This window comes from Dryas octopetala, chromosome 8, assembly GCF_963921425.1.
Source record: "Dryas octopetala chromosome 8, drDryOcto1.1, whole genome shotgun sequence".
Taxonomy (NCBI): domain Eukaryota; kingdom Viridiplantae; phylum Streptophyta; class Magnoliopsida; order Rosales; family Rosaceae; genus Dryas; species Dryas octopetala.
The window spans coordinates 5,978,996-5,999,529 of NC_141373.1; the positions used below are offsets into that span (position 1 = coordinate 5,978,996).

The 20,534-nt window shown below is 37.1% G+C and overlaps 2 protein-coding genes across 4 annotated transcripts; both read left to right on the top strand.

Moving 5' to 3' along the window:
- Positions 1-4,722: 4,722 nt before the first annotated feature.
- LOC147276489 (squalene monooxygenase SE1-like) lies at positions 4,723-8,405 on the top strand. 2 transcript variants are annotated; one of them, XM_086255364.1, is made up of 8 exons: positions 4,723-4,932; positions 5,764-5,875; positions 6,045-6,219; positions 6,586-6,757; positions 6,868-7,086; positions 7,320-7,595; positions 7,811-8,089; positions 8,283-8,405. In XM_086255364.1, exons 1-8 carry the CDS (start codon positions 4,723-4,725, stop codon positions 8,391-8,393), a joined length of 1,554 nt encoding a protein of 517 aa, XP_086111490.1. In that variant the 3' UTR covers positions 8,394-8,405. The 2 variants fall into 2 exon arrangements, with proteins under 2 accessions (XP_086111490.1, XP_086111489.1); XM_086255363.1 differs by having other exon boundaries at positions 7,811-8,348.
- Positions 8,406-10,750: 2,345 nt separating this feature from the next.
- On the top strand, positions 10,751-20,517 carry LOC147276490 (ARM repeat superfamily protein). Of its 2 annotated transcripts, none has more exons than XM_086255360.1 (22): positions 10,751-11,124; positions 11,215-11,425; positions 11,522-11,603; positions 11,708-11,996; positions 12,512-12,604; positions 12,693-12,833; positions 13,081-13,254; positions 13,417-13,616; positions 13,729-13,902; positions 13,997-14,085; positions 14,717-14,864; positions 15,070-15,157; positions 15,513-15,676; positions 16,605-16,771; positions 17,499-17,556; positions 17,642-17,714; positions 18,651-18,752; positions 18,870-18,966; positions 19,054-19,149; positions 19,235-19,464; positions 19,585-19,725; positions 20,119-20,517. In XM_086255360.1, the coding sequence occupies exons 1-22, from the start codon at positions 10,840-10,842 to the stop codon at positions 20,296-20,298; spliced, it is 3,282 nt and encodes a 1,093-aa protein (XP_086111486.1). In that variant the 5' UTR covers positions 10,751-10,839; the 3' UTR covers positions 20,299-20,517. The 2 variants fall into 2 exon arrangements, with proteins under 2 accessions (XP_086111486.1, XP_086111488.1); XM_086255362.1 differs by having other exon boundaries at positions 13,729-13,872.
- The last annotated feature ends 17 nt before the right edge of the window (positions 20,518-20,534 follow it).

Here is a 20,534-nt window from a genome sequence, read left to right on the forward strand (position 1 = left end):
CTATGCCTTCTTTTTGTGTAAAGCCTTTGGCAACTAACCTTGCCTTGAACTTGTCAATAGTTCCATCTACTTTCATTTTCTTTTTGAAAATCCATTTACACCCTATAGGTTTTGAACCAGGGGGTAAATCAACCAACTTCCATGTTTGGTTTCCCATGATCGAGTCCATCTCATCATTTATTGCTTCCTTCCAGAAAGCAGAGTCTTGAGATTTCATGGCTTCCTCAAATGTTAAAGGATCTGACTCTACACTTGGTGTAATCATAGTTTGTTTACTATGAGAGTCTCTTGTACCTTCGACAAGGTACACGATAAAATCTGGACCAAAGGATTTTTCAGTCCTTCTTCTTTTGCTCCTTCTAGGTTCAAAAGATTCTTCATTATCAATTGGTGGTGTTTCAGTTGATGGTGTTTCAGAAAGATTTGGTAAAATATTTCCATTCCTTTGTGGATCCTCCACCACTTCATTCGTATCCTTTAAAATAGACATGAATCTATTTTCACAAAATTCAGCATCTCTAGATTCAATCACGGTATTGACCCCTATGGAGTCATTAGGTTCTATGACAAGAAACCTATAGCCTTTGCTATGTGCTGCATATCCCAAAAATATGCATTCAATAGCTTTAGGTCCTAACTTCTTTATTTTTGGTTCGGGTAACCTTACGATTGCTCTACACCCCCAAACTCTAAGATAACTTAGATTTGGTTTTCTTTTGAACCATAGTTCATATGGTGTGACCTTTAGTTTCTTGGTAGGAACTCTATTCAAGAGATGGCATGCCGTTAGCATTGCCTCTCCCCAATAACCTTTACTAAGGTTTGAATTCAACATCATGGCGTTAACCATTTCCACAAGAGTCCTATTTTTCCTTTCTGCCACACCGTTTTGTTGTGGTGTATACGCAATAGAAGTTTCATGCACAATTCCAACGGATTCACAATAAGATGGAAAATGAAATTCTCCACCTCTATCAGATCTAAGATACTTGATTTTTGTTTCACAAAGGTTTTCTACTTCATTCTTAAAAATCTTAAATTTTTCTAACACTTCATCCTTAGTATGCATAAGATAAACATAGCAAAACCTACTAAAATCATCTATAAAAGTAACGAAATATTTCTTATTTCCTCTTGTGGGTGTACTATGCAGATCACAAACATCACTATGAATAAGTTGCAATAAAGTAGAAGTTCTTTCTATCTTAGGAAAAGATTTTCTAGTAATCTTGGTATGCAAACATGTAACACACTTATCATTCAAATCATTCACATGCTTTGGAATCAAATCAAGATTAGACATATCATTTATATTTTTAATATTAACATGACCTAATCTATTATGCCATAAAGATAACGAATCAAGCATATAAACAGAACCAATAGAAATTTTATTGAGATTGAGTTTGAACATTCCATTATACATATAACCTTTTCCAACAAAGGTCCCACCCTTGGTCAAGATAAATTTATCTGATTCAAATACTAACTTAAACCCAAATTTGTTGAGGAGACTTCCAGAAACTAGATTCTTTCTAACATCTGGAACATGATAAACATCATTGAGAGTAAGCACCTTTCCGGATGTGAACTCTAGTTCTATTGTGCCTTTTCCCTTAATAACAACAGTAGAAGCATTTCCCATGTATAGAACATCGGCTTCCTCATTAGGCACATAAGTCTTGAACATTTTCTTGTCCATGCACACATGCTTGGTTGCCCCAGAATCGACCCACCAAGCATCATTGTCTTCCATCATATTGATCTCAGAAATCATAGCAACAAATTTGTCTTTGGAGTTTGACTCTTGTTGTTTCTTAAGATAACGACAGTCTCTCTTGAAATGGCCTGGTTTACCACAATGGAAACAACTCCCTTTTGTCTTCTTTGTGTTTTGGTGGTCTTTGTTGAAATTTCCTTTCCTCTTTTTGTTCCCTTGGTGGTTGTAGGATTGTTTAGATCCATTCTCCATCATATGAACCTTTGAGGATGAACCATCATCAACTTTCTCTCGGACCCTACACTCTTCCTCAATCCGAAGGTGTTGTCCCAATTGTTCTATGGTGAGATCCTCCTTCTTGTGTTTGAGGTTCTTCTTGTATTCCTTCCATGAAGATGGTAATTTCTCCATAATAGCAGAAACAATGATAGACTCATCCATAGACATTTTGTATTGAGAAAGTTGGTTATGCATGTGTATAATCTCATGAAATTGCTCAATAACATTTCTATCATCAGTCATTTTATAATTGAAGAACTTTGAAACAAGGAATTTCTTACTTGTTGCGTCTTCAGTCATGTATTTAACCTCAAGTGCATCCCAAATTTCCTTAGAGCTCTCCATCTCATGGTAGATGTCAAACAAGGCATCGGTCATAGCATTGCAGATGTGTCCCTTGCAGATGTAGTCGTCTTGATCCCACTTGATACGTTCACGTTGGGCAGCAATGGACTCATCATCATTTTCCTCAAGCCTTGGAGTAGTCAGCACATATACCACTTTCAAACTTGTAAGAAGAAAGTGTAGCTTCTTCTGCCAACGTCTGAAATTCCCTCCTTCAAACCTCTCAAGCTTCACGAAATTAGAAGTAAAATCCTTCATGGATGACATAGCCACAGCAGAAATATTGTCTGAAAATTGTTGGAAAAATTGTTGGAGTTCTTGTGAGTTGTGGCTGCTGAAAGGATGATAGAAACTTGCTTCAAGGCACGTTGAACAACGCTTTCTTTCAGACAATATTTGCCCCCACTTCTTGTGTGTAGAGAGATTTGCAAATATGCCTTGTGGATACAATGAAGCCTAGTAACACTATTGTTTGTTAATGTCCTACACAACCAAAAACAAACCAAACACACAAATGGATATAACAAGAATACTCAAGTTTCACAAAGAACTAAAACTGCAGAAATTAGTTCTTTGTATTTGATTTGGTGAAAAGATGGAGAATGAGATAATAGTTGTTTTTTCTGTAAAAAATTATGTAGAGAACTTCTCTTTTTATAATGAATCCAATGTGCCCTTTCTGAAATGGTATAGCAACCATTCATTTGAAATATTTATTCAAGAGGTATGATACCATTTGAATCATACCTTTTCATGAAAGGTTATGACTCTATGAATATAAAACACCTCTACAGAAAGTTTAGTAACCTTTCCCAAAGGACACATTGATTCAATTCAAATTACAAATATTTGAAAATTATCTAACAAAATTAAATTACTAGAAAATGATATTCGCGTTCTTTTAATCTAATGTACCTCAATCACGCTGTTTTGTGAGAGTGCATAAATCATGAGACGCGAATAGCTCTACTTTAATTATTTTTGAGTTCACCTTTTATAAATTCTTCGAGTAAGCTTTCGAGGATGTACATTGTAAGGAGGGCCACAAATACTCACATAGTTTAATCCAATTGCAATTATCTCCAAAGAAAGATAAACGAATAATATTCCAAAAATTACAAAAAAATATCATGCTGACTTGACCCAGCCAGAGCCAGCCACCTTTGTGAAAGATTATTCCAACAGTCATGAATTAATGGTTTGATGATTGTATGCTGAGCTTTGTTTACAGGATATATATATATATATATATATATTTGAGAAGTTTTTTGTTCCCTTTTCTCATGTTTTAATTAATTTAACACAACTAGTTCTAGTTGTCACCCCCTGTTTGGCACCCATGGTTTTGAGAACCTAGGAAAGAAAATTTTGACCTTGCATGCCTAGGAAGATTAATAATTGTATCCACATCCACTTCCCACATATTACCAACCCTCTCTCTGACCAAAACTCAGTCTTACTTGTACAGCCATTCAATTATAACTCACTCACTCACTAATTCATCCTTGTTCTGTTTTATGATGATAATATTAATTAGCTCCAAAATCTAGTAAAGAACAGTATAATATTGTGAACTGTGAAGTTAATTACCATGGTTATCTATGGACCAGCAAACTGTTGAAAGCTCACCTCTTTCCGCCTCCATATTGGATCGATATTGTCTCAAACTTAATCATTAGTTGATTTGTAAGGTTTGGTCTAATAAGTTTAATGCAACTTGAGAAAATTGATAGAATTAGAGTATCCAACCCAAAACCAATTGGTAATGGGTGGAGAGGCCTAAGACTTATAAGCACATATGTTAAGCTATAGTTTTCCGCATTGCTCCACATTTCTCAACACGCCCCCGCACGTGTGGCGATATTTTGAGCCTTACACGTGAACAAATTGTATTGGGTGACGTGGGAGCACGTGTGGCCGTTGGGCCTTACATGCGGATAACCTGGCTCTGATACCATGATAGAATTAGAGCATCCAACCCAAAACCAATTGGTAATGGGTGGAGAGGCCCAAGACTTATAAGCACAAATGTTAAGCTCTAGTTTTCCGATGTGGGATATTGCTCCACATTACTCTCAACAAAAATATCCCTCTTAATTTTTCCTAATTTATCTATGCAGTCTTATAGAAGTGACTCGTTACTTTGTGGTCTTCTAATTTGGTCTGGTAAACAAACCCCTTTACAGTGGTGCTGTGGTGGGCGCATAACTAGTCCACGTTTCTATATATCACAAAAATGCCAAACCCCAAAAGCGGTTTTTGAATGTTGGCTCACTCTATATAAGGGCGCCAAGTTTAGACTTAGCACAAACTCAAAACTAATATTCAAAGAGTGCCACTATCACCTTCTTTAACCCAATTTGCAACAATCTTTGGAGATGGTTTACCAGCACATATTGGGTGCAGTCATAGCTTTGTTGGGGTTTGTTTTCTTGTACATTTTAAAAGGGAAGAAGAATAATTCCAGAGCTCCAGTAGTGGAGACCCAAAATGGGATGTGCCTGCAAGCTGAGATAAGTGGAAGTACAAACATTATCATTGTTGGTGCTGGGGTTGTTGGTTCAGCACTCGCTTACACTCTTGGGAAGGTGACAGCCTCTCACTCCCTGAGGGCTCTATGCCTCTATCTATATTGCTGTGATATATATAATTGATGAGGTTCAAGGTGTATGCTGGATTAATATTCTTTTCGTTTATGGAAATGGTTAAAGCTTTATTGTTAATTTCGTTTTGATGTTTAAGATGGTCATATAAGTAAGTTCATGAAGAGTACATGATAGTTTTCTTTTTCTTTTGTCTCGGATTCCGCTTGGTTGGGAAGAAAACTTAAGAAGGATTTTGGATCTGTCTGACTGGGAAGAAAAGACAACTTGATATTTTCATAGGTTACTTTAATTTTTGAGCAAATTACAACTTACACCCCTCAAGTTTGTATGACTGTCTAATCAGACATTAATTGATGACGTGGCAGTTGCGGGTCCTATATTTTGTTACTTATAAGGCCGAACGATCTCCTAGACTGGCCCATAAGAAGTGCTTCAGCAGTTTGATATAGATTTTTGGTTTTTAAACGAACTCTCAAAATCCATATCAAACTTAATGTACTGAAAATGCACATGCAAAGAGGTTATTCGGCTTTATAGGTTGGCAAAAATGTGGGATCTGCAACTGTCAAATCATCAATTAACATATAAATAGACAGTAAAAAATATGGGGTAGTGAATTATAGGTAAATCAAAACATTAAGTACTAAATTGAAAAAATTGAAATAATTAGATGCAAGTTGTGAAACACCCCCAATCTGAAGGGTGTACATTGTAATTTGCTCTTAATTTTTTGGTTTGGGTCTAATGATAAATGTAGAATGTAGATCTTGTGTATTGCAATGCTGTTTTTACATTATCTGCATATTGGTGCAGGATGGGCGCCAAGTGCATGTGATTGAAAGAGATTTGACTGAGCCAGACAGAATTGTTGGTGAACTGCTACAACCAGGGGGCTATCTGAGATTGATTGAGTTAGGCCTTGAGGGTAAGCAATAAGGAATTTAATTAGGCATATACAATATTACCTAGTACTATGAAGAAAGAACATGAGGCCTCATATATATGATTGCACAAATTCAGAAGTTGAACTTAGTTTCCTTCTTTTTTTATTCACATATATGCTAATTGTTAATATGTCTATGTGGATGAACTAGATTGTGTGAATGAGATTGACGCTCAGCTAGTCTTTGGATATGCTCTTTACAAGGATGGGAAGAATACCAAGCTGCCATATCCTCTGGAAAACTTCCACCCAGATGTGGCTGGGAGAAGCTTTCACCATGGACGTTTCATTCAAAGAATGCGCAAAAAAGCTTCATCTCTTCCCAAGTATGCTTCCTTTCCCTTCTAAATATGTCCAAATTATTCTGCTGTAACTAGGCTGTCCTTGTGCATGTTGTGTAATTCAAAGTTGTAGTTGAAAGCATGGACTTTCTCTCTGCTCAAGTATTTTCTTTCAAGCACTATTGTAATTCGAAATTTTAACTGTTTTTGCTATACAAAGCTAGTTCCTTTGATTACATTATATTAAGATGCTCTCATAAGGTTCTCTTGCCAGACATCCTAGCATGTTATTATCAATCTGTCAATATATGTATCAGTTTCACAGCCTAATAAACATGTACAGTCTGTCAAGAAATTTGCATACTTTGTTGGAAATCTTATTCAGTTCCTTTCTATAAATTTCGATAATAGTGTGAGATTGGAACAAGGAACAGTGACATCTCTGCTTGAAGAAAAGGGTACTATCAAAGGGGTGCAGTACAAATCCAAAGGTAGTCATCAAGAGCTCACTGCACACGCTCCCCTCACAATAGTATGCGATGGTTGCTATTCAAACTTGCGACGCTCTCTCTGCGATCCCAAGGTGAAGAAACATGCTAATCATGTGAAATAACAAGAACCACAAGAAAGTATAATTGGTTCATATATGAATTTTGAGTAGCAAATTAATCATGCTCATTATTATTTCTGCAGGTTGATATTCCTTCTTGTTTTGTTGGTCTGGTTCTTGAGAATTGCCAGCTCCCATATGCAAATCATGGACATGTAATTTTGGCAGATCCTTCACCGATATTGTTTTATCCCATCAGCAGCACCGAGATTCGCTGTCTGGTTGATGTGCCAGGCCAGAAAGTACCTTCTATTTCTGGTGGTGAAATGGCTCACTACTTGAGGACCAAGGTGGCACCCCAGGTATGCCTAGTGCCCTTCACATAGTTTGGCTTAGATTAATATATACTAAAGGAACACAATTTCATGCCACATTAGCTAATTACATGACGTGACATTGATGCTACTTATTACATCAATTATTTTCACTTGTCCATTAATATGTTATATGGTCCCTCTGGCATTACCTTTTGATTTTTGCTTCGCTTATCCAACTCTTTGGCCTAATCAAGGGATTTTCAAATTGTACATTTCAGGTTCCTCCTGAGCTGTATACTGCTTTTTTGGCTGCCACTGATAAAGGAAACATAAAATCGATGCCCAACAGGAGCATGCCTGCTGCTCCTCATCCCACCCCCGGTGCCCTTCTAATGGGGGACGCAGTCAACATGCGCCATCCTTTAACTGGAGGAGGCATGACTGTGGCTCTATCAGACATTGTTGTTCTAAGAAATCTTCTAAGACCTCTGCACAATCTGAATGATCCACCTGCCCTTTGCAAATACCTCGAATCCTTCTATACCCTACGCAAGGTATAATAAATTTACTTATCAAATACTTTAACCGATTAGCAATAGGTAAAGAAGCCTTAAGATATTATATATTGTAATGCAAGACTTTACGTTCTCGATTTGTTATATACTGTTTTAACAACATGCATTTCAATGAGAAATTACTTGAGAAGTTGTTAATGAGGCCAAAGTGTCTTGATTTCAGCTCAAATTTTGATGCTTGGTTTTGCTTGCAGCCTGTGGCTTCTACCATAAACACATTGGCAGGTGCACTATACAAGGTGTTTTGTGCATCCTCTGACCCAGCAAGGAAGGAAATGTGCCAAGCATGCTTTGACTATTTGAGCCTTGGAGGAGTGTTTTCAAATGGACCTCTGGCTCTTCTCTCTGGTCTAAAGCCTCGTCCATTGAGCTTGGTTCTCCACTTCTTTGCTGTGGCTATTTATGCTGTTGGGCGCTTGTTACTTCCATTTCCTTCTCCCAAACGCATGTGGATTGGAGCCAGATTGATTTTGGTGTGTATCTCTGTTGGAAAATGCTATAAAACCTTGTTTCTTTTCTTTAATTTTTTTTTTTCTCAACTCTCTTGTGTGTGTGATATGAGTCCTAAACTGATAAGAGTTCAAAAAATAGGTATTAATTTTTTCAGGTCGCATTTAATTTAATGCCCTTCTCATAGGTATTAATTTCTTTCCATATATTTTGCAGGGTGCATCAGGAATCATCTTCCCCATAATCAATGCTGAGGGAGTAAGACAAATGTTCTTCCCTGTGACCGTGCCATCATATCACAGAGCTCCTCCTGTTAGAATGGCCTAGGCACAGCTTTTCAATGATATGAATACCAGATTCTTCCATGTAAACAATTTCATATTGTAATCCATACCTCAGTTTTAAAAGAAAAGCACTGTTTCAAGAAAAAATAAAATCATTCTATATGTTGGCCTTGAGGTTTTGGAGACTCGATATGAACCATAAAATTTGACATTAGGTATTTCAAACCAATGTGAAATAAAGTAAGAATATCCTTACTTGAAAATTTTTCAAGATATCATTGTCAAAATAAAGATAAATAGATAAAAATTAAAAATGTTCTATCTGAGATTAAAAAATTTAGCCAAATTTGTACTATATTTATCAACTTTATTATCAATTAAAAAGCTATAAGGGTCGCTAGACGATATTGCCCCCACCATGTGTTCACCACGGCTTCCATGTAACAATTTTAGGTGGCAATCCATAACTAAGTTTTAAAAGAAAAGCACTATATCAAAATAAAGAAAAAAATTATCCAATACATTATATATGTCGGCCAATCTTGAGAATTTGGAGACTTGAGATGAACAATAAAAACGGAACCATGGACCTTTTATGTACATTCACTTGATTTTTTTTTTCTTACATTAAATACTAATTAAAAAATATGATAACTCAACTATTCTACTCTCAGATCCAATGATGCACATATGCTCTAGGTAGTAGGTACATTTACCTATGTCACACATTGTATTTATTTATGTTACGTGGTTTAGGGTATATGATTTAAGGTTGAGTGTCAGAAATTCAGAATTAGGCCAAAGACTAGAAAAAAAAAAGGGCAAATTACACAAAAGTACCTCAACTAACCATCCTAATTCACTTGAGTACCCCAATTAAAAAAAGTTGCTCAGAGGTACCCCAATTACTGATTTTGCACACCCAGGTACCTCCGTCAACTTTTCCGTCTGAGGACTGTTAACTGCCTACGTGGCGTGCTGATATGGTTTTAAAAAAATGCCACGTGGACAAAAAAATAATAAAAAATTAAATAAACTTTAAAAAATGAAATAATTATTTTAAAAAACTAAAAAAAATAAAAACACAATAATTAAATTAAAAAAACAAAAAAAAATAAAAAAAAAAATGGAGCATTGTTGCAGCACTCCTCCCCCCGCCTCCTACCCCTCCCTCCGAGAGCCACCCAACCCAGCCACCTTGTCACCGACCCCAGCCACCTTGTCACCAGCCACCCACCCTCTCTTTCCCCGCCCCTCTCTCTCTCTCTCTCTCTCTCTCTCTCTCTCTCTCTCTCTCTCTCTCTCTCCGAAACCCCAGCCCCGAGCCCTCCTCCCCCGCGTCGGCCACCCAATTCAGTGACCCACCATTAGACAAAAAGATTGGCAAGGCTAGGCGCTGCTGGGTGTGGCAAAGCTGGGAGCGACTGGGCGTGGCAAGGCTCGGCGTGGCTTGTCGAGGCAAGGCTGGGCGCGGCTTGTCGGGGCAAGGCTGGGCGCGGCGAGCAGATCTGGGCAAGGCGGGGCTGGGGCTTGGTGAGGGGGCTTGGCTGGGCGAGGAAGGGAGGGGCGGGGCTAGATTCAGTTCTCAGACTTCAATCTGGTCCCTCATATTTGTAGCCATAGCTGGAAGTGTTTGCAGAAGAAGAAGATAAACAGGGAGGAGGGCTCGACGCTGGTTAATTGGGTGGCCGACGCGATCTGCAGTGAAGGTGGTGGGAAAGGGAAGGGGAGGGGTGAAGCTGGTGGCTGTAGAGGGGGAGGGAGGTGGGTGGGTTGGGTGGCCGACGGGGGGAGGCGGAGGGAGGAGGGATCGGGGATGCGAGGTTGCTGGGTTGCTGGGTTTTTTTTTTTTTTTTTTTTTTTAAGTTTTTAAAATAATTATTTCATTTTTTAAAGTTTTTTTAATTTTTTATTATTTTTTTGTCCACGTGGCATTTTTTAAAAACCATATCAGCACGCCACGTAAGCAGTTAACAGTCTTCAGACGGAAAAGTTGACGGAGGTATCTGGGTGTGCAAAATCAGTAATTGAGGTACCTCTGAGCAACTTTTTTTAATTGGGGTACTCAAGTGAATTAGGGTGGTTAGTTGAGGTACTTTTGTGTAATTTGCCAAAAAAAAAATATTAAAGTTATAATTAAATAAATAAATAAAATGGAAAATTAAAAACAACAATCATGGTCCGCGGTCCCATACTTCCATTGGTAGCCCAATTTGGCCCAAAGTTCCAAATAATGTGGCCATGGGCTTGACTGATCCAACAACTTACAACTGATTGGATTGAATCCAGAGTTTGGACTCGGGTAAAAACTTTTCAAAATATCCGACTCAGTCTGACCCGTTACCAATTGTTAAAGCTTGAAGCTTCTCAAAGGCTTTGACATGGCGGTTGCATCCCTGCAGTCTGCACAGCACTCCCACACTAACCCCTTAACCCCTCTGAGCCAAAGCTACAATACCCACTTCCCATAATCTCAAACTCTCAATCCAATGGAGCAAAGCCAACACTTGCTATGGGAATCGGAGTCAGCTGAACCATCAAAGTCAATGATGTCAGTCACGCTCGGAAGAGCAATGACCTCTCTGCTCTCCGCTCGCCCCAGAAAGCTCCACGACGCCGTTTCACGACTCTCCCATAATCCCCTCAACTCAGTCACTCCGGCCTCCGTTTCAAACTCTCTGGACGACTCCCTCCGCTTCCTGCACATGTACCTAAACGACGCCGTAAAGCACAACGAGCCCCTCGATGAAATTCTCATTCCCATGCTTGAAAATGTACGCAATTTCATTCATTCATTCATAAAGGCTTTTGCTTTTTTGCTTTTTTTTTTTTTTTTCTGATTATATGTTGTTTCTGAATTTTAGTCATTGAAGAACAAGGACGCGAAGCACGGTGGTCAAGCTATGGTGCTTTTGAACTGGCTGTTTCAAGACGATTTTCTCTTCCGAGCTATTGCGACGGACCTGGCTAAAGTTTTTTCGACGAAAGACGATCGCTTTATAGCGCTTGGCTGGTGTACACTTGTGCGTGCTCTTGTGGAGTACGAGACTACTATCACTCAATTTCAGATGAATGGTAAAGTTTTTGAAGCAAAAATAGTTAGAAAACCGTTGCTATAGGTAATGTTTAAAAATGGAAGAATTTGAGGTTTTACTGCTTGAAAATTGACAGGAATAAAGGAGAGGTACAGTGATATGTTGAAGATACTCTGTTCTTGTATTCCACATCTCTCACATGTTGTAAACAAAGGAAGGTATTTACTGACTTGATGTGAATTGGGTGTTTATTTACTTGTCATATTCAAGTTTATAATAATTGGTTTTATTTTGTCCCATTTTCGGCTGCTTGTTTTGGTAGCACTTTGCAGGGTGGATATGAACTGCCATCTCGCCTTGCAGTGTCTGCTGCTGATTGTTTTCTAGCTATCACGGAAGCGCTGACAAAAAAGGCTAAGGTTCCAAGTAACAGGCCAATATTGTCGGATTCAAATGCACCAAGCCGGCAGGTTACTTTAGTGGCCGCTAATAGTGGTGATAAGAAAGTAAAACCAGCTTCCGAATCTTTAGAAGCCTCAAACATGGAAATGGAATATATACTTTGGGATCATTTAGAGGAACTTATTCGTCTGGTGCAAAAACTCCTTGCTGTAAGTCCTTTACTTTTGCATTTATGTTTCCTCTCTCATCTGCATGTTGAGTTAACCCATCCAATATTTACTATTAATACGGAGGGTTATCAGTTCTTGCTATGTGTGCTTTTCCTTTTTGACTGCATACAGTATTTGTAGTTGATAGTTACTGTGTTATGTCCGGGTCAAGTGGGAAACAGCCCTTGTGTGTTGGTTACGTTCGTATATTCAAATATCTCAGATCTTAAACTTTTATTTTGGCGGTGATGCTATTTTTCAAAACAAATTAAATAATTAGTATGCACATCTCTATATAGTTGTGAGTTGTAAAAACTAGGACACCATTTCTATCAGAAATTCCTTTAATCCTCTAATCAAATCTTTCCTTTCAATTTTAGAGAATACATACATACTAATGTTTAATCTCGATCTCACTATGTGTTGTATGTAACTTGCTTCAAACATGAACATTATAAAATTTTGTGACCTTCTTGAAGTTTATAGTATGTTAATGATTCTACAATGCGCTGCAGTGGAGCAGAAAAAGCCGACCCTTGCATGGCAAAGGATTGGAGCAAGTGCTTAAGTGGTTGCAGGAGATAGAAGCACATTATTGTCGCTTTAAGGTTGAGGCATGCCATTCTTTATTAAATATCTCATTCTACAGTGTCTAATTTTCTATGGGTCATGATTTGCTTGTTTGTAACATGAAAGACAGGCTCAAGGTTTATCAAGACTGGTGTATTGCTACTGTCTTCTTGTTGGAAGCATTACTGCATGCTAATGCACTTGGAAGATCAGAAATTTTCTCAGCATTACAAAGAATTGTTGGACCAATACTTGGCAGGCATACAGGTTAGATATACTAAACACTGAATTTCATTATATTATGTCATTGAGGATTACATGATCTTTATTTTGATTATTTTAAATTGCACGATAATAAGAATTCTCGTTTGTTAAGTGTATATCTCTAAATCTCTCTTGTCTGGCCATGATTTCTCCTACTTTCTGGGTGTGCCAACAGTTATTTTTATAAATGCATTTTTTTTTATTTCACTTGATGGAATCATCAAGTTTCTGATACAAGAAACATATGCAGTTTTATGCAGATAATTATGCTGGAGGCCATACTGAGAATAAGGATGGTGGTGCTGAGACCAGAAAGTTTTTCCTGAATTGTTTATGCCTTCTATTGGGACGTTTTGACAGCAAGAAATTTGAGAGCATAGTGTCAGAATATGGCATGAGGATATCGCAGGTTCTTTTACCACAGGTAGTAATGCTTGAGGTTTTGAAGGTTACTGTGTTTTTTATTCTAAGCAAGAGCTACATACAGCTATATGGTTTATGCAAATTATTATAGTACACTGCCCTTGAAAGGCTTGTAGACTTGTAATATGCTTAGACTACGCTAACATTTTATTTCATTTTGAAGCTTCATTCTACTGATGATGATGTGATAGACGGGGTTGTTTCCATATTCAAAGCAGTCATTTTTAATCCAAAATCATCTGGAAGCAGTCTGACTGACACCAGAGAGGTGGATGCTGTTCTACCATTGCTCATTCACCTTCTAGATGAACGAGATGGCACAGCTAGAGCTGTTGTTATGCTAATAGCAGAATACTGTTTGATGTATTTTTCTTCTTCTATTCTCTTTGTTCTTTGGTACTTGGATGCATAAATCAAATTTGTGATCTCTCTTTTTCTCTACCTGATTGGCAATTTGGCATGAATGATCCACCAGGAGCAGAAACAGTCAGTGCCTTAAAGAAGTTCTAGAGCGCCTTGCTTCTGGAAATGCTCAACAAAGGAGGAATGCCGTTGATGTTATATCAGAACTCGTTCGGATGTCGTCAGATTCAGATAACATACTTACCCAGTTATCATGGTATAAAGAAATACTTACCCAGTTATCATGGTATAAAGAATGTTCTAGCAGCTTCTGTTATTTTGTAATAGCATGATGTTTTCAACATTTTGCCTTTTGTATTTTTTCCCTATGATAATTACAGGAAAGATATAGCAAATCACTTGCTTGAGCGACTTAAAGATGAAGAAATAGCAATTCGGAAACAAGCATCCAATTTGCTTCCAATGATCGGTTTGTTTAACTGTTTAAAACGTTTCCTGCCAAGTCTTGTTTGACATCCTCCAGATACTTGCTTTCTATGTGTATTTTGGTGTTTCAAAATTTAATAACAATTATAATTTTTAGGATTATAATAGTATAAATATATTTTGTACCTGCATTAACATAGTAAATCCAAGCTGTGAAGGAAACTTATCTTGAATAGGCATATAAATTATTGGAAACGCTAGTGACTTGGGTTGTGAAAGAATATTAATAATTTTTTGTAGGCAACCTAATTTGAACATTTTCATTTGAGCTAGGCATCTACAATGATGTGTGATTGACTGGGATATCTTGGTGCATGTGAGATGGAGATGGATATATGTTTTAGGGAGTTATGGCCCCTACAACCTTTGGTTTTTAGACACATTTTAAATTTAAATGCAAGATATAAGATTAGGTTGTGGGAAAGGCATGAGCCAAAATTCATCTCTTCCCCTTTATATTTTAATATGGACAATCTTGAAAAGGACTGTGTATCATCTTCTTTGGGTAAAACTGTTCCTGTCTGAAACTTCTTTTAGCACTACTATTATAGTAAAGATTGGCATTTTGATTTCAGTACTTTGCATTGGTCAGTTATACATACCTTTTCTTGCAGACCCTTCATTAGTTTTGCCTGCTTTAGTTCATCTAATTTACTCATCGGATGAAAGATTGCAATCAACTGCAAGTGATGCCTGTGTTGGGGTGCTCAAATATCATAACCAGAATGCTGAAGTTATATGTATACTGCTTGACTGCCTTAGGTATTCTGCCTTTTCATTCATAGTTTTTCCTCAGTTCTTAAAGTTTAATATGTTTGTCTAGTTTTTGGAAATGTCTGTTGAGATGTTTTAGTTTTTGGTTTAGGGTTTGGGTTAGAGAAGTGTCTATTGAGTTAAAGCTGCTAATTCTTGATATATTAGGAAGCACACAACAGTTTACTCGTTCATTATTTATTCTTCCTTGCAGCAACCTCAACCAAAGCGTAGATCTTCAGAACACTACAGGAGATATATGTGATCGTGTGCTTAGGCTGATCCCAGAGTGGTCCAAAAGTGTAAGATTGATTTTGCCACGATAAGTTTTATGTATCTTTCATGTTTTTCACCTTGTGAGTGATGCACTGGACAACCATGGAAGCTCTTGAGCCTTCTATGCATTCACTTCTGTAATGACGTTTGAGGCTCCTTTTTATCACCACTCATTTTATTTTTCTTTTTCAGTAATAAAAAATGCTTGTTTTTATTTTTTATTTGGGGGGTTGGGGCTTTGTATATCTATGCAAATTTGATGTCAGACCTGATGTTTCTCCCTAAAACAGAATGGAATTTCAAGTTTGGGTTAGATATGTATTTGCTTCTTACAAATATTTCATCTTGCTGATCTTTTTGTTTTCTATTGAATTATCGCAGGTCCAAAGCTGGAACTTCTTGATTGGACCGTTAATTGAGAAGATGTTTGCAGAGCCATCTAATGCAACCATTGTCAGGTTTTTGAGTTCTATAAGTGAGGACTTGGCAGAGGCTTCTGATGTACTCCTTTCTTGTGTTCTATTGCATGCTAAACGACGGACAGAGTAAGTACATTATGTTATATAATAGTTATCTAATTCTAATTGCAATAGCATGCCCTTTATACTGTTAATAATTAATCCTCGGTGGTTTATACTAGTACCTACTACCTAGTGTGTAGTGTGTACCTGTTCATTCAACTTTCATTGCCGATGTTCTTTAAGATAAATGTCCAGTATGTACAGGAGGAGTACATAATTTTGAAAGTTGTCATTTGTACTCGTCTTACAACTGGTGGACAATGTTGGCTTTCCAATTTCTGGAAAAGATAATATATTCCATAATGGAAACTACTTTGGTAAAAATTTTCTGACTTTACTATTGGGGTGGGTGGGGAAGTAATAGGTCTTAGGTTTGAACCTCGTTTGTTTAAAAAATGTTTCTGACTTCTACCAAATTGTGCTAGTTTTTTAATTTAATGCATCCACAGAATGTCTTTGAGTACTTCCACTGCCAGCATGTCTCGGTCATTTTGGGTTTGTGTACTTATGTGTTCTGTAAAAATGGAATGCAATTAATCAAATCAAGTTAGAAGAACTCGAGCTGGGGAAATTACTTTGGCCATGTATCCTTTACCTTATGATTTGGAAAGGAACACCGCAATACCAAAAATAATAATAATAATAATAATAATAATAATAATAATAATAATAATAAAAGCTTTAAGGTAGTTAACAGGTGATATTTCACTGTATCTGCGGGGTAGTGCCAGTACAGTACCTATTCACAGAAAATTACAACTAGTGGTCAGGGCCTTCAGTTCTGTACATGCGCACAGAGGAGCTTTTACCTTAAAGCAATGTGGTTGGCAGATTGCATGAATCAGAGGGTTCCTTGATTCTGCTTGCGTATCTTTTTCAGCTTGTTTGAAGAATTTTATCAGCTTTCTATGCTACGGTTCTCTTTTTTGATTTATCTGTTTTCCTCATGCAGGATTGATGAAAGCAGCCTTTCTAGATTGGAGTCTCAAACCTATAAAAGTGACAACTCTGAAACACTTTTTGAACACCTTTGCCCGTTACTCATAGTTAGGATGCTTCCACTGAGAGTATTTAATGACCCCAATTCATCTATCATGTATGGCCAACTTCTCAATCAAGGTGTACCTTCCTCTTCCTTAATCGATTCTCTCTCTCTCTCTCTCTCTGAAGCTTCAATCCAGTTGCTTATATTGTGGCTAATATTTTGTAAGTTTTCGTGCAATTTTTAGTTATAACAAAGGGTATAATATTTCTCAATTGAAACGTAAACTTTGGGTGTTTTATTTCTTGTCAACACATGTTAGAACTTACATGATCTAGAATGAGGATGATGCTTTAAAGAACATTTCCACATGTGAGTATGTGTGAGTGAGTATAAAACAGCGGAAAATAATCTTTTCCCACTGTCCACGTTACACACTTCCATGTGTGGATTCAAGTGCATACATAACTAAAACATTGACATAATGTTTTTGCATCACAAGTTATTCTCAATTTTTCTGATGAGCTTATTTCTCATATTTTAGTAGGACATTCATTAGATCCTCAAAATGTCTCTTCCTTTTGTGAAGCTAATATTGACCAAATCATGATCAACCTTTTGAGCTGGGGAACTTTTTGACAAATTATAGTGAATGGTGTCAAATCTGGGCAACCTGGTTTCAACAACATGACACATGGTAGTCAGTAGTTAGTAGAGATCTCTATTATGGATGACCACATTGTGAAATTCAATTATGTGATCCTAATGATTATTTCTTCAATAACTTCATGATTTTCATGAGACATCTATAAAAGTTGAGGCACTTCTTGTTATAACCTATTTTTGGTTTCTGTTTGATTTTAGACTGTGGAGATATCAATGCCATCAATCAGGATTGTGTTACTACTCTTCTTTTGAAAAGGTTACTCCATGAACATGACCATACCAAAGATTCAGTAATATGAATGGCATCTGATTTTTTTTTTTGGGTAATATTCTTATTTCAGAGCATTTTGTAAGTTCGAATTCAACGATGTACGGAAACTAGCTGCTGAGCTCTGTGGGCGTATTCATCCCCAAGTATATAACATTGACTTTTTCCAACTCTTTATTATGACTGCATCTTCCTTTGCATGTTCCAGGAAGACTGATTTGTGCTTTATCTTATGGCTTTTTATTTATCATTTGAGGTTTGCAACTTGTTATGTGATTATATCCATGTTTGTATTTATAAACAATCTACTAAAAGCTTTCTTAGTGAAAGTATGAATCGCACTCTCAAAGAAAAGGCCTTGAGTTATGCTACTTTATGGCTTTGATGATTATAGGTTCATTCTTTAAAATGTAGTGCTTGTATGGATTGCAATTGCAGCTTCTGCATGTTATGCTAGCCTTCTTTAAACATTAGTGAGCATTTGTTCCTATGGAACATACACCAGAGTGCATTTTTGTTCTTCGCTTTTCCTTCTCAGTTATGTAATCTTTTTCTTTTAATTGGACTAATAGCCATTGTACTAAAGCAGTACCAATGCTATTTCATTGGGATTCCAACTCTATCATTGGGTCATATTAAATAGAAACTGGGTATGTTACAGAGACTTTCAAAATCTTTTTTCACTGTTACCATCATGTCTATCTTAACTACTACCTGTTAACTTCTATACTGACCATAAAAGCTCAAAGTAAGGGATTTTATATTGTGTGACATCTATAATAAGTTGGGTTATTCCAAAGTGTTTACTCATCAGTTTTCCATTTCATTTTTCCATTAATGATTTCACCAATACCAACACATCTTTTTTGTGGTAGCAATTACAATTTAAAACACTTACCCTATATAATTGTAGAAGTTGAATTCCACGTACAGGACACAGGATTTATATGAAACATTGTGTATGAAGAACATGTACCAGTTAGTTACTTTTAGTTTAGTCTATTGCTTCCTCTGTGCTTCTGTATATGTTGTACTCAATCCATACCAATCATTTTAATCTGTTCTTTCCTTTTGATTTGTAGGTGCTAATTCCGATTGTCTGCTTCCAGTTAGAAAATGCTGCTGGTTCTCAGGATATACTAATTATTAAAGCTTGTTTATTTTCAATTTGCACCTCCCTTATGGTAATTATCCTTCATGATCGTGTGCCTTTCAGAGCTTCTGCTTTAGTTTCTGCGAAATTCTAGGCATCACCTGTTTTATTTATGTTGAACTAATCTGGAGGTTGTTGTGGTCGACAGGTCAGAGGCAGGGATTCACTTTCTCATCCATCTATGCCCAAAATCAGAAAAACATTGGAGACAATTCTATTATGGTCTTCTCTGAATGGGGATGAAGGTGTGTAACAAGTAAAGTTTCTCAAACACTAAGAAATTTTGTTACTGTCAGTTAAATTTGATGGCTGTACGGCTTCTTTCCTCTCAGTTTCCAGAGCACAGCATGGGTGCATTGATTGCCTGGCACTGATGATATGTGCTGAACTGCGAGATCCAGAATCATTTAGCAGTGTTGAGAAGAAAGGTAATCTTGGTTAGTTTATTATACTCAATCTGAACTTGTTTTTGTCTGAGTGGGGCACATGTGGCTTTTATGTTCTGAAATGCAGGAGATGCTGCATCAAGGAACTCCGTCCTCACCTATGTGGTCAATCGGCTGATACAAGATAACAACCCACTTGTTTTAACATCCAACTTGGATGACACTGAGGTGCCAGTTCCACTCTCATTTTATCTTTGCATGGCTAATGTTCTCATCAGTGCTTGCCAGAAGATATCGGACACTGGCAAGAAACCTTTTGCTAGAAAAACTCTTCCATCTCTCATTCGTTCTGTTGAGGTATATTGATTATTTATTTCATTATCATGATTTTTTCATTTATTCGAGATATGTGAGGTGTGGCTCATAAGATCATGCTTCGTCTCACTTTATTCTTACATGTGGTGTCAAATACTGCAGGTGATGACAAAGTCAGAGATCAAAGCTGCATGCATTGAGGTTCTCTTTTCAGCTGTGCACCATCTGAAATCTGCAGTTCTTCCATACTCAACTGATCTTCTCAAAGTCTCATTAAAAGCTCTCAGAAAAGGATCAGAGAAGGTATTGAAATCCAGTTCCATTCATTTTTAATATATTAGTTACTGTCTTTATGCCATATCATCAGTTATCGTGGAACCTTGAATTGATTCCCTTCAATATGAAAATGAGTCTCTTTCTCTTTCTCTTAAAAATAAGAGCGTCTTAGCCTCCACAAGAATGAATTAATTTGGCCCAAGGTGCCCGGTGAATTTAAACCATGGCCGTGCCCTGCAGTTGAACTAGCGAACAATAAAAAGGAAAAAATTTAATGTTAAGTAGCTATTGTTCATTTACATAGGGCTGGGGGCTGGGGGCTGGGCTTTCTAGATACAATTGCATGGTGCATTTTCTTCCCCTCTTTATCTTGAGAAACGTTTAAAAACATTTTAACTGATGGCCTAAAATATTCTTCAGGAAAGGATGGCTGGTGCAAAGTTAATGGGGTCACTTATGGCTAGTGATGATGCAATCTTAGAAAGTATATATGGGGGATTAGTAGAAGCAAGACCTGTGCTGTCTAATATATCCTTGAAAGATCCATCAATCGAGCTACGTCAAGTCTGTAAAAAGTTGCTATCATGCCTAACTTTTTGAGATGGTGCTTGGTAGGGTACAACTTAATTTTTTTGCTTCATTTTTCATTTTGGTAGGTGTATATAGATGTACTTATACTTTTGTATTTAAATTGACAAATGGCATTGTATTACAAAGGAAAAGTAGGATGGTTTCAAATGTTTTGAGGGAATTGATTCTTGATTAGTTACTTATAAATTTGGTGTAGCTGCCTACTGAATGTCCCAGCTACACCTTTTAATACAAATCTATATTAT

Coding starts and splice junctions, on each gene's coding strand:
- LOC147276489 (XM_086255363.1), top strand. CDS start 4,723: ATGGTTTACCAGCACATATTGGGTGCAGTCATAGCTTTGTTGGGGTTT. Junction 4,933..5,763: donor TCGCTTACACTCTTGGGAAG/GTGACAGCCTCT, acceptor ATATTGGTGCAG/GATGGGCGCCAAGTGCATGT. Junction 7,087..7,319: donor GGACCAAGGTGGCACCCCAG/GTATGCCTAGTG, acceptor TGTACATTTCAG/GTTCCTCCTGAGCTGTATAC.
- LOC147276490 (XM_086255360.1), top strand. CDS start 10,840: ATGGAGCAAAGCCAACACTTGCTATGGGAATCGGAGTCAGCTGAACCA. Junction 11,125..11,214: donor TCATTCCCATGCTTGAAAAT/GTACGCAATTTC, acceptor TCTGAATTTTAG/TCATTGAAGAACAAGGACGC. Junction 17,557..17,641: donor ACTACTCTTCTTTTGAAAAG/GTTACTCCATGA, acceptor TTCTTATTTCAG/AGCATTTTGTAAGTTCGAAT.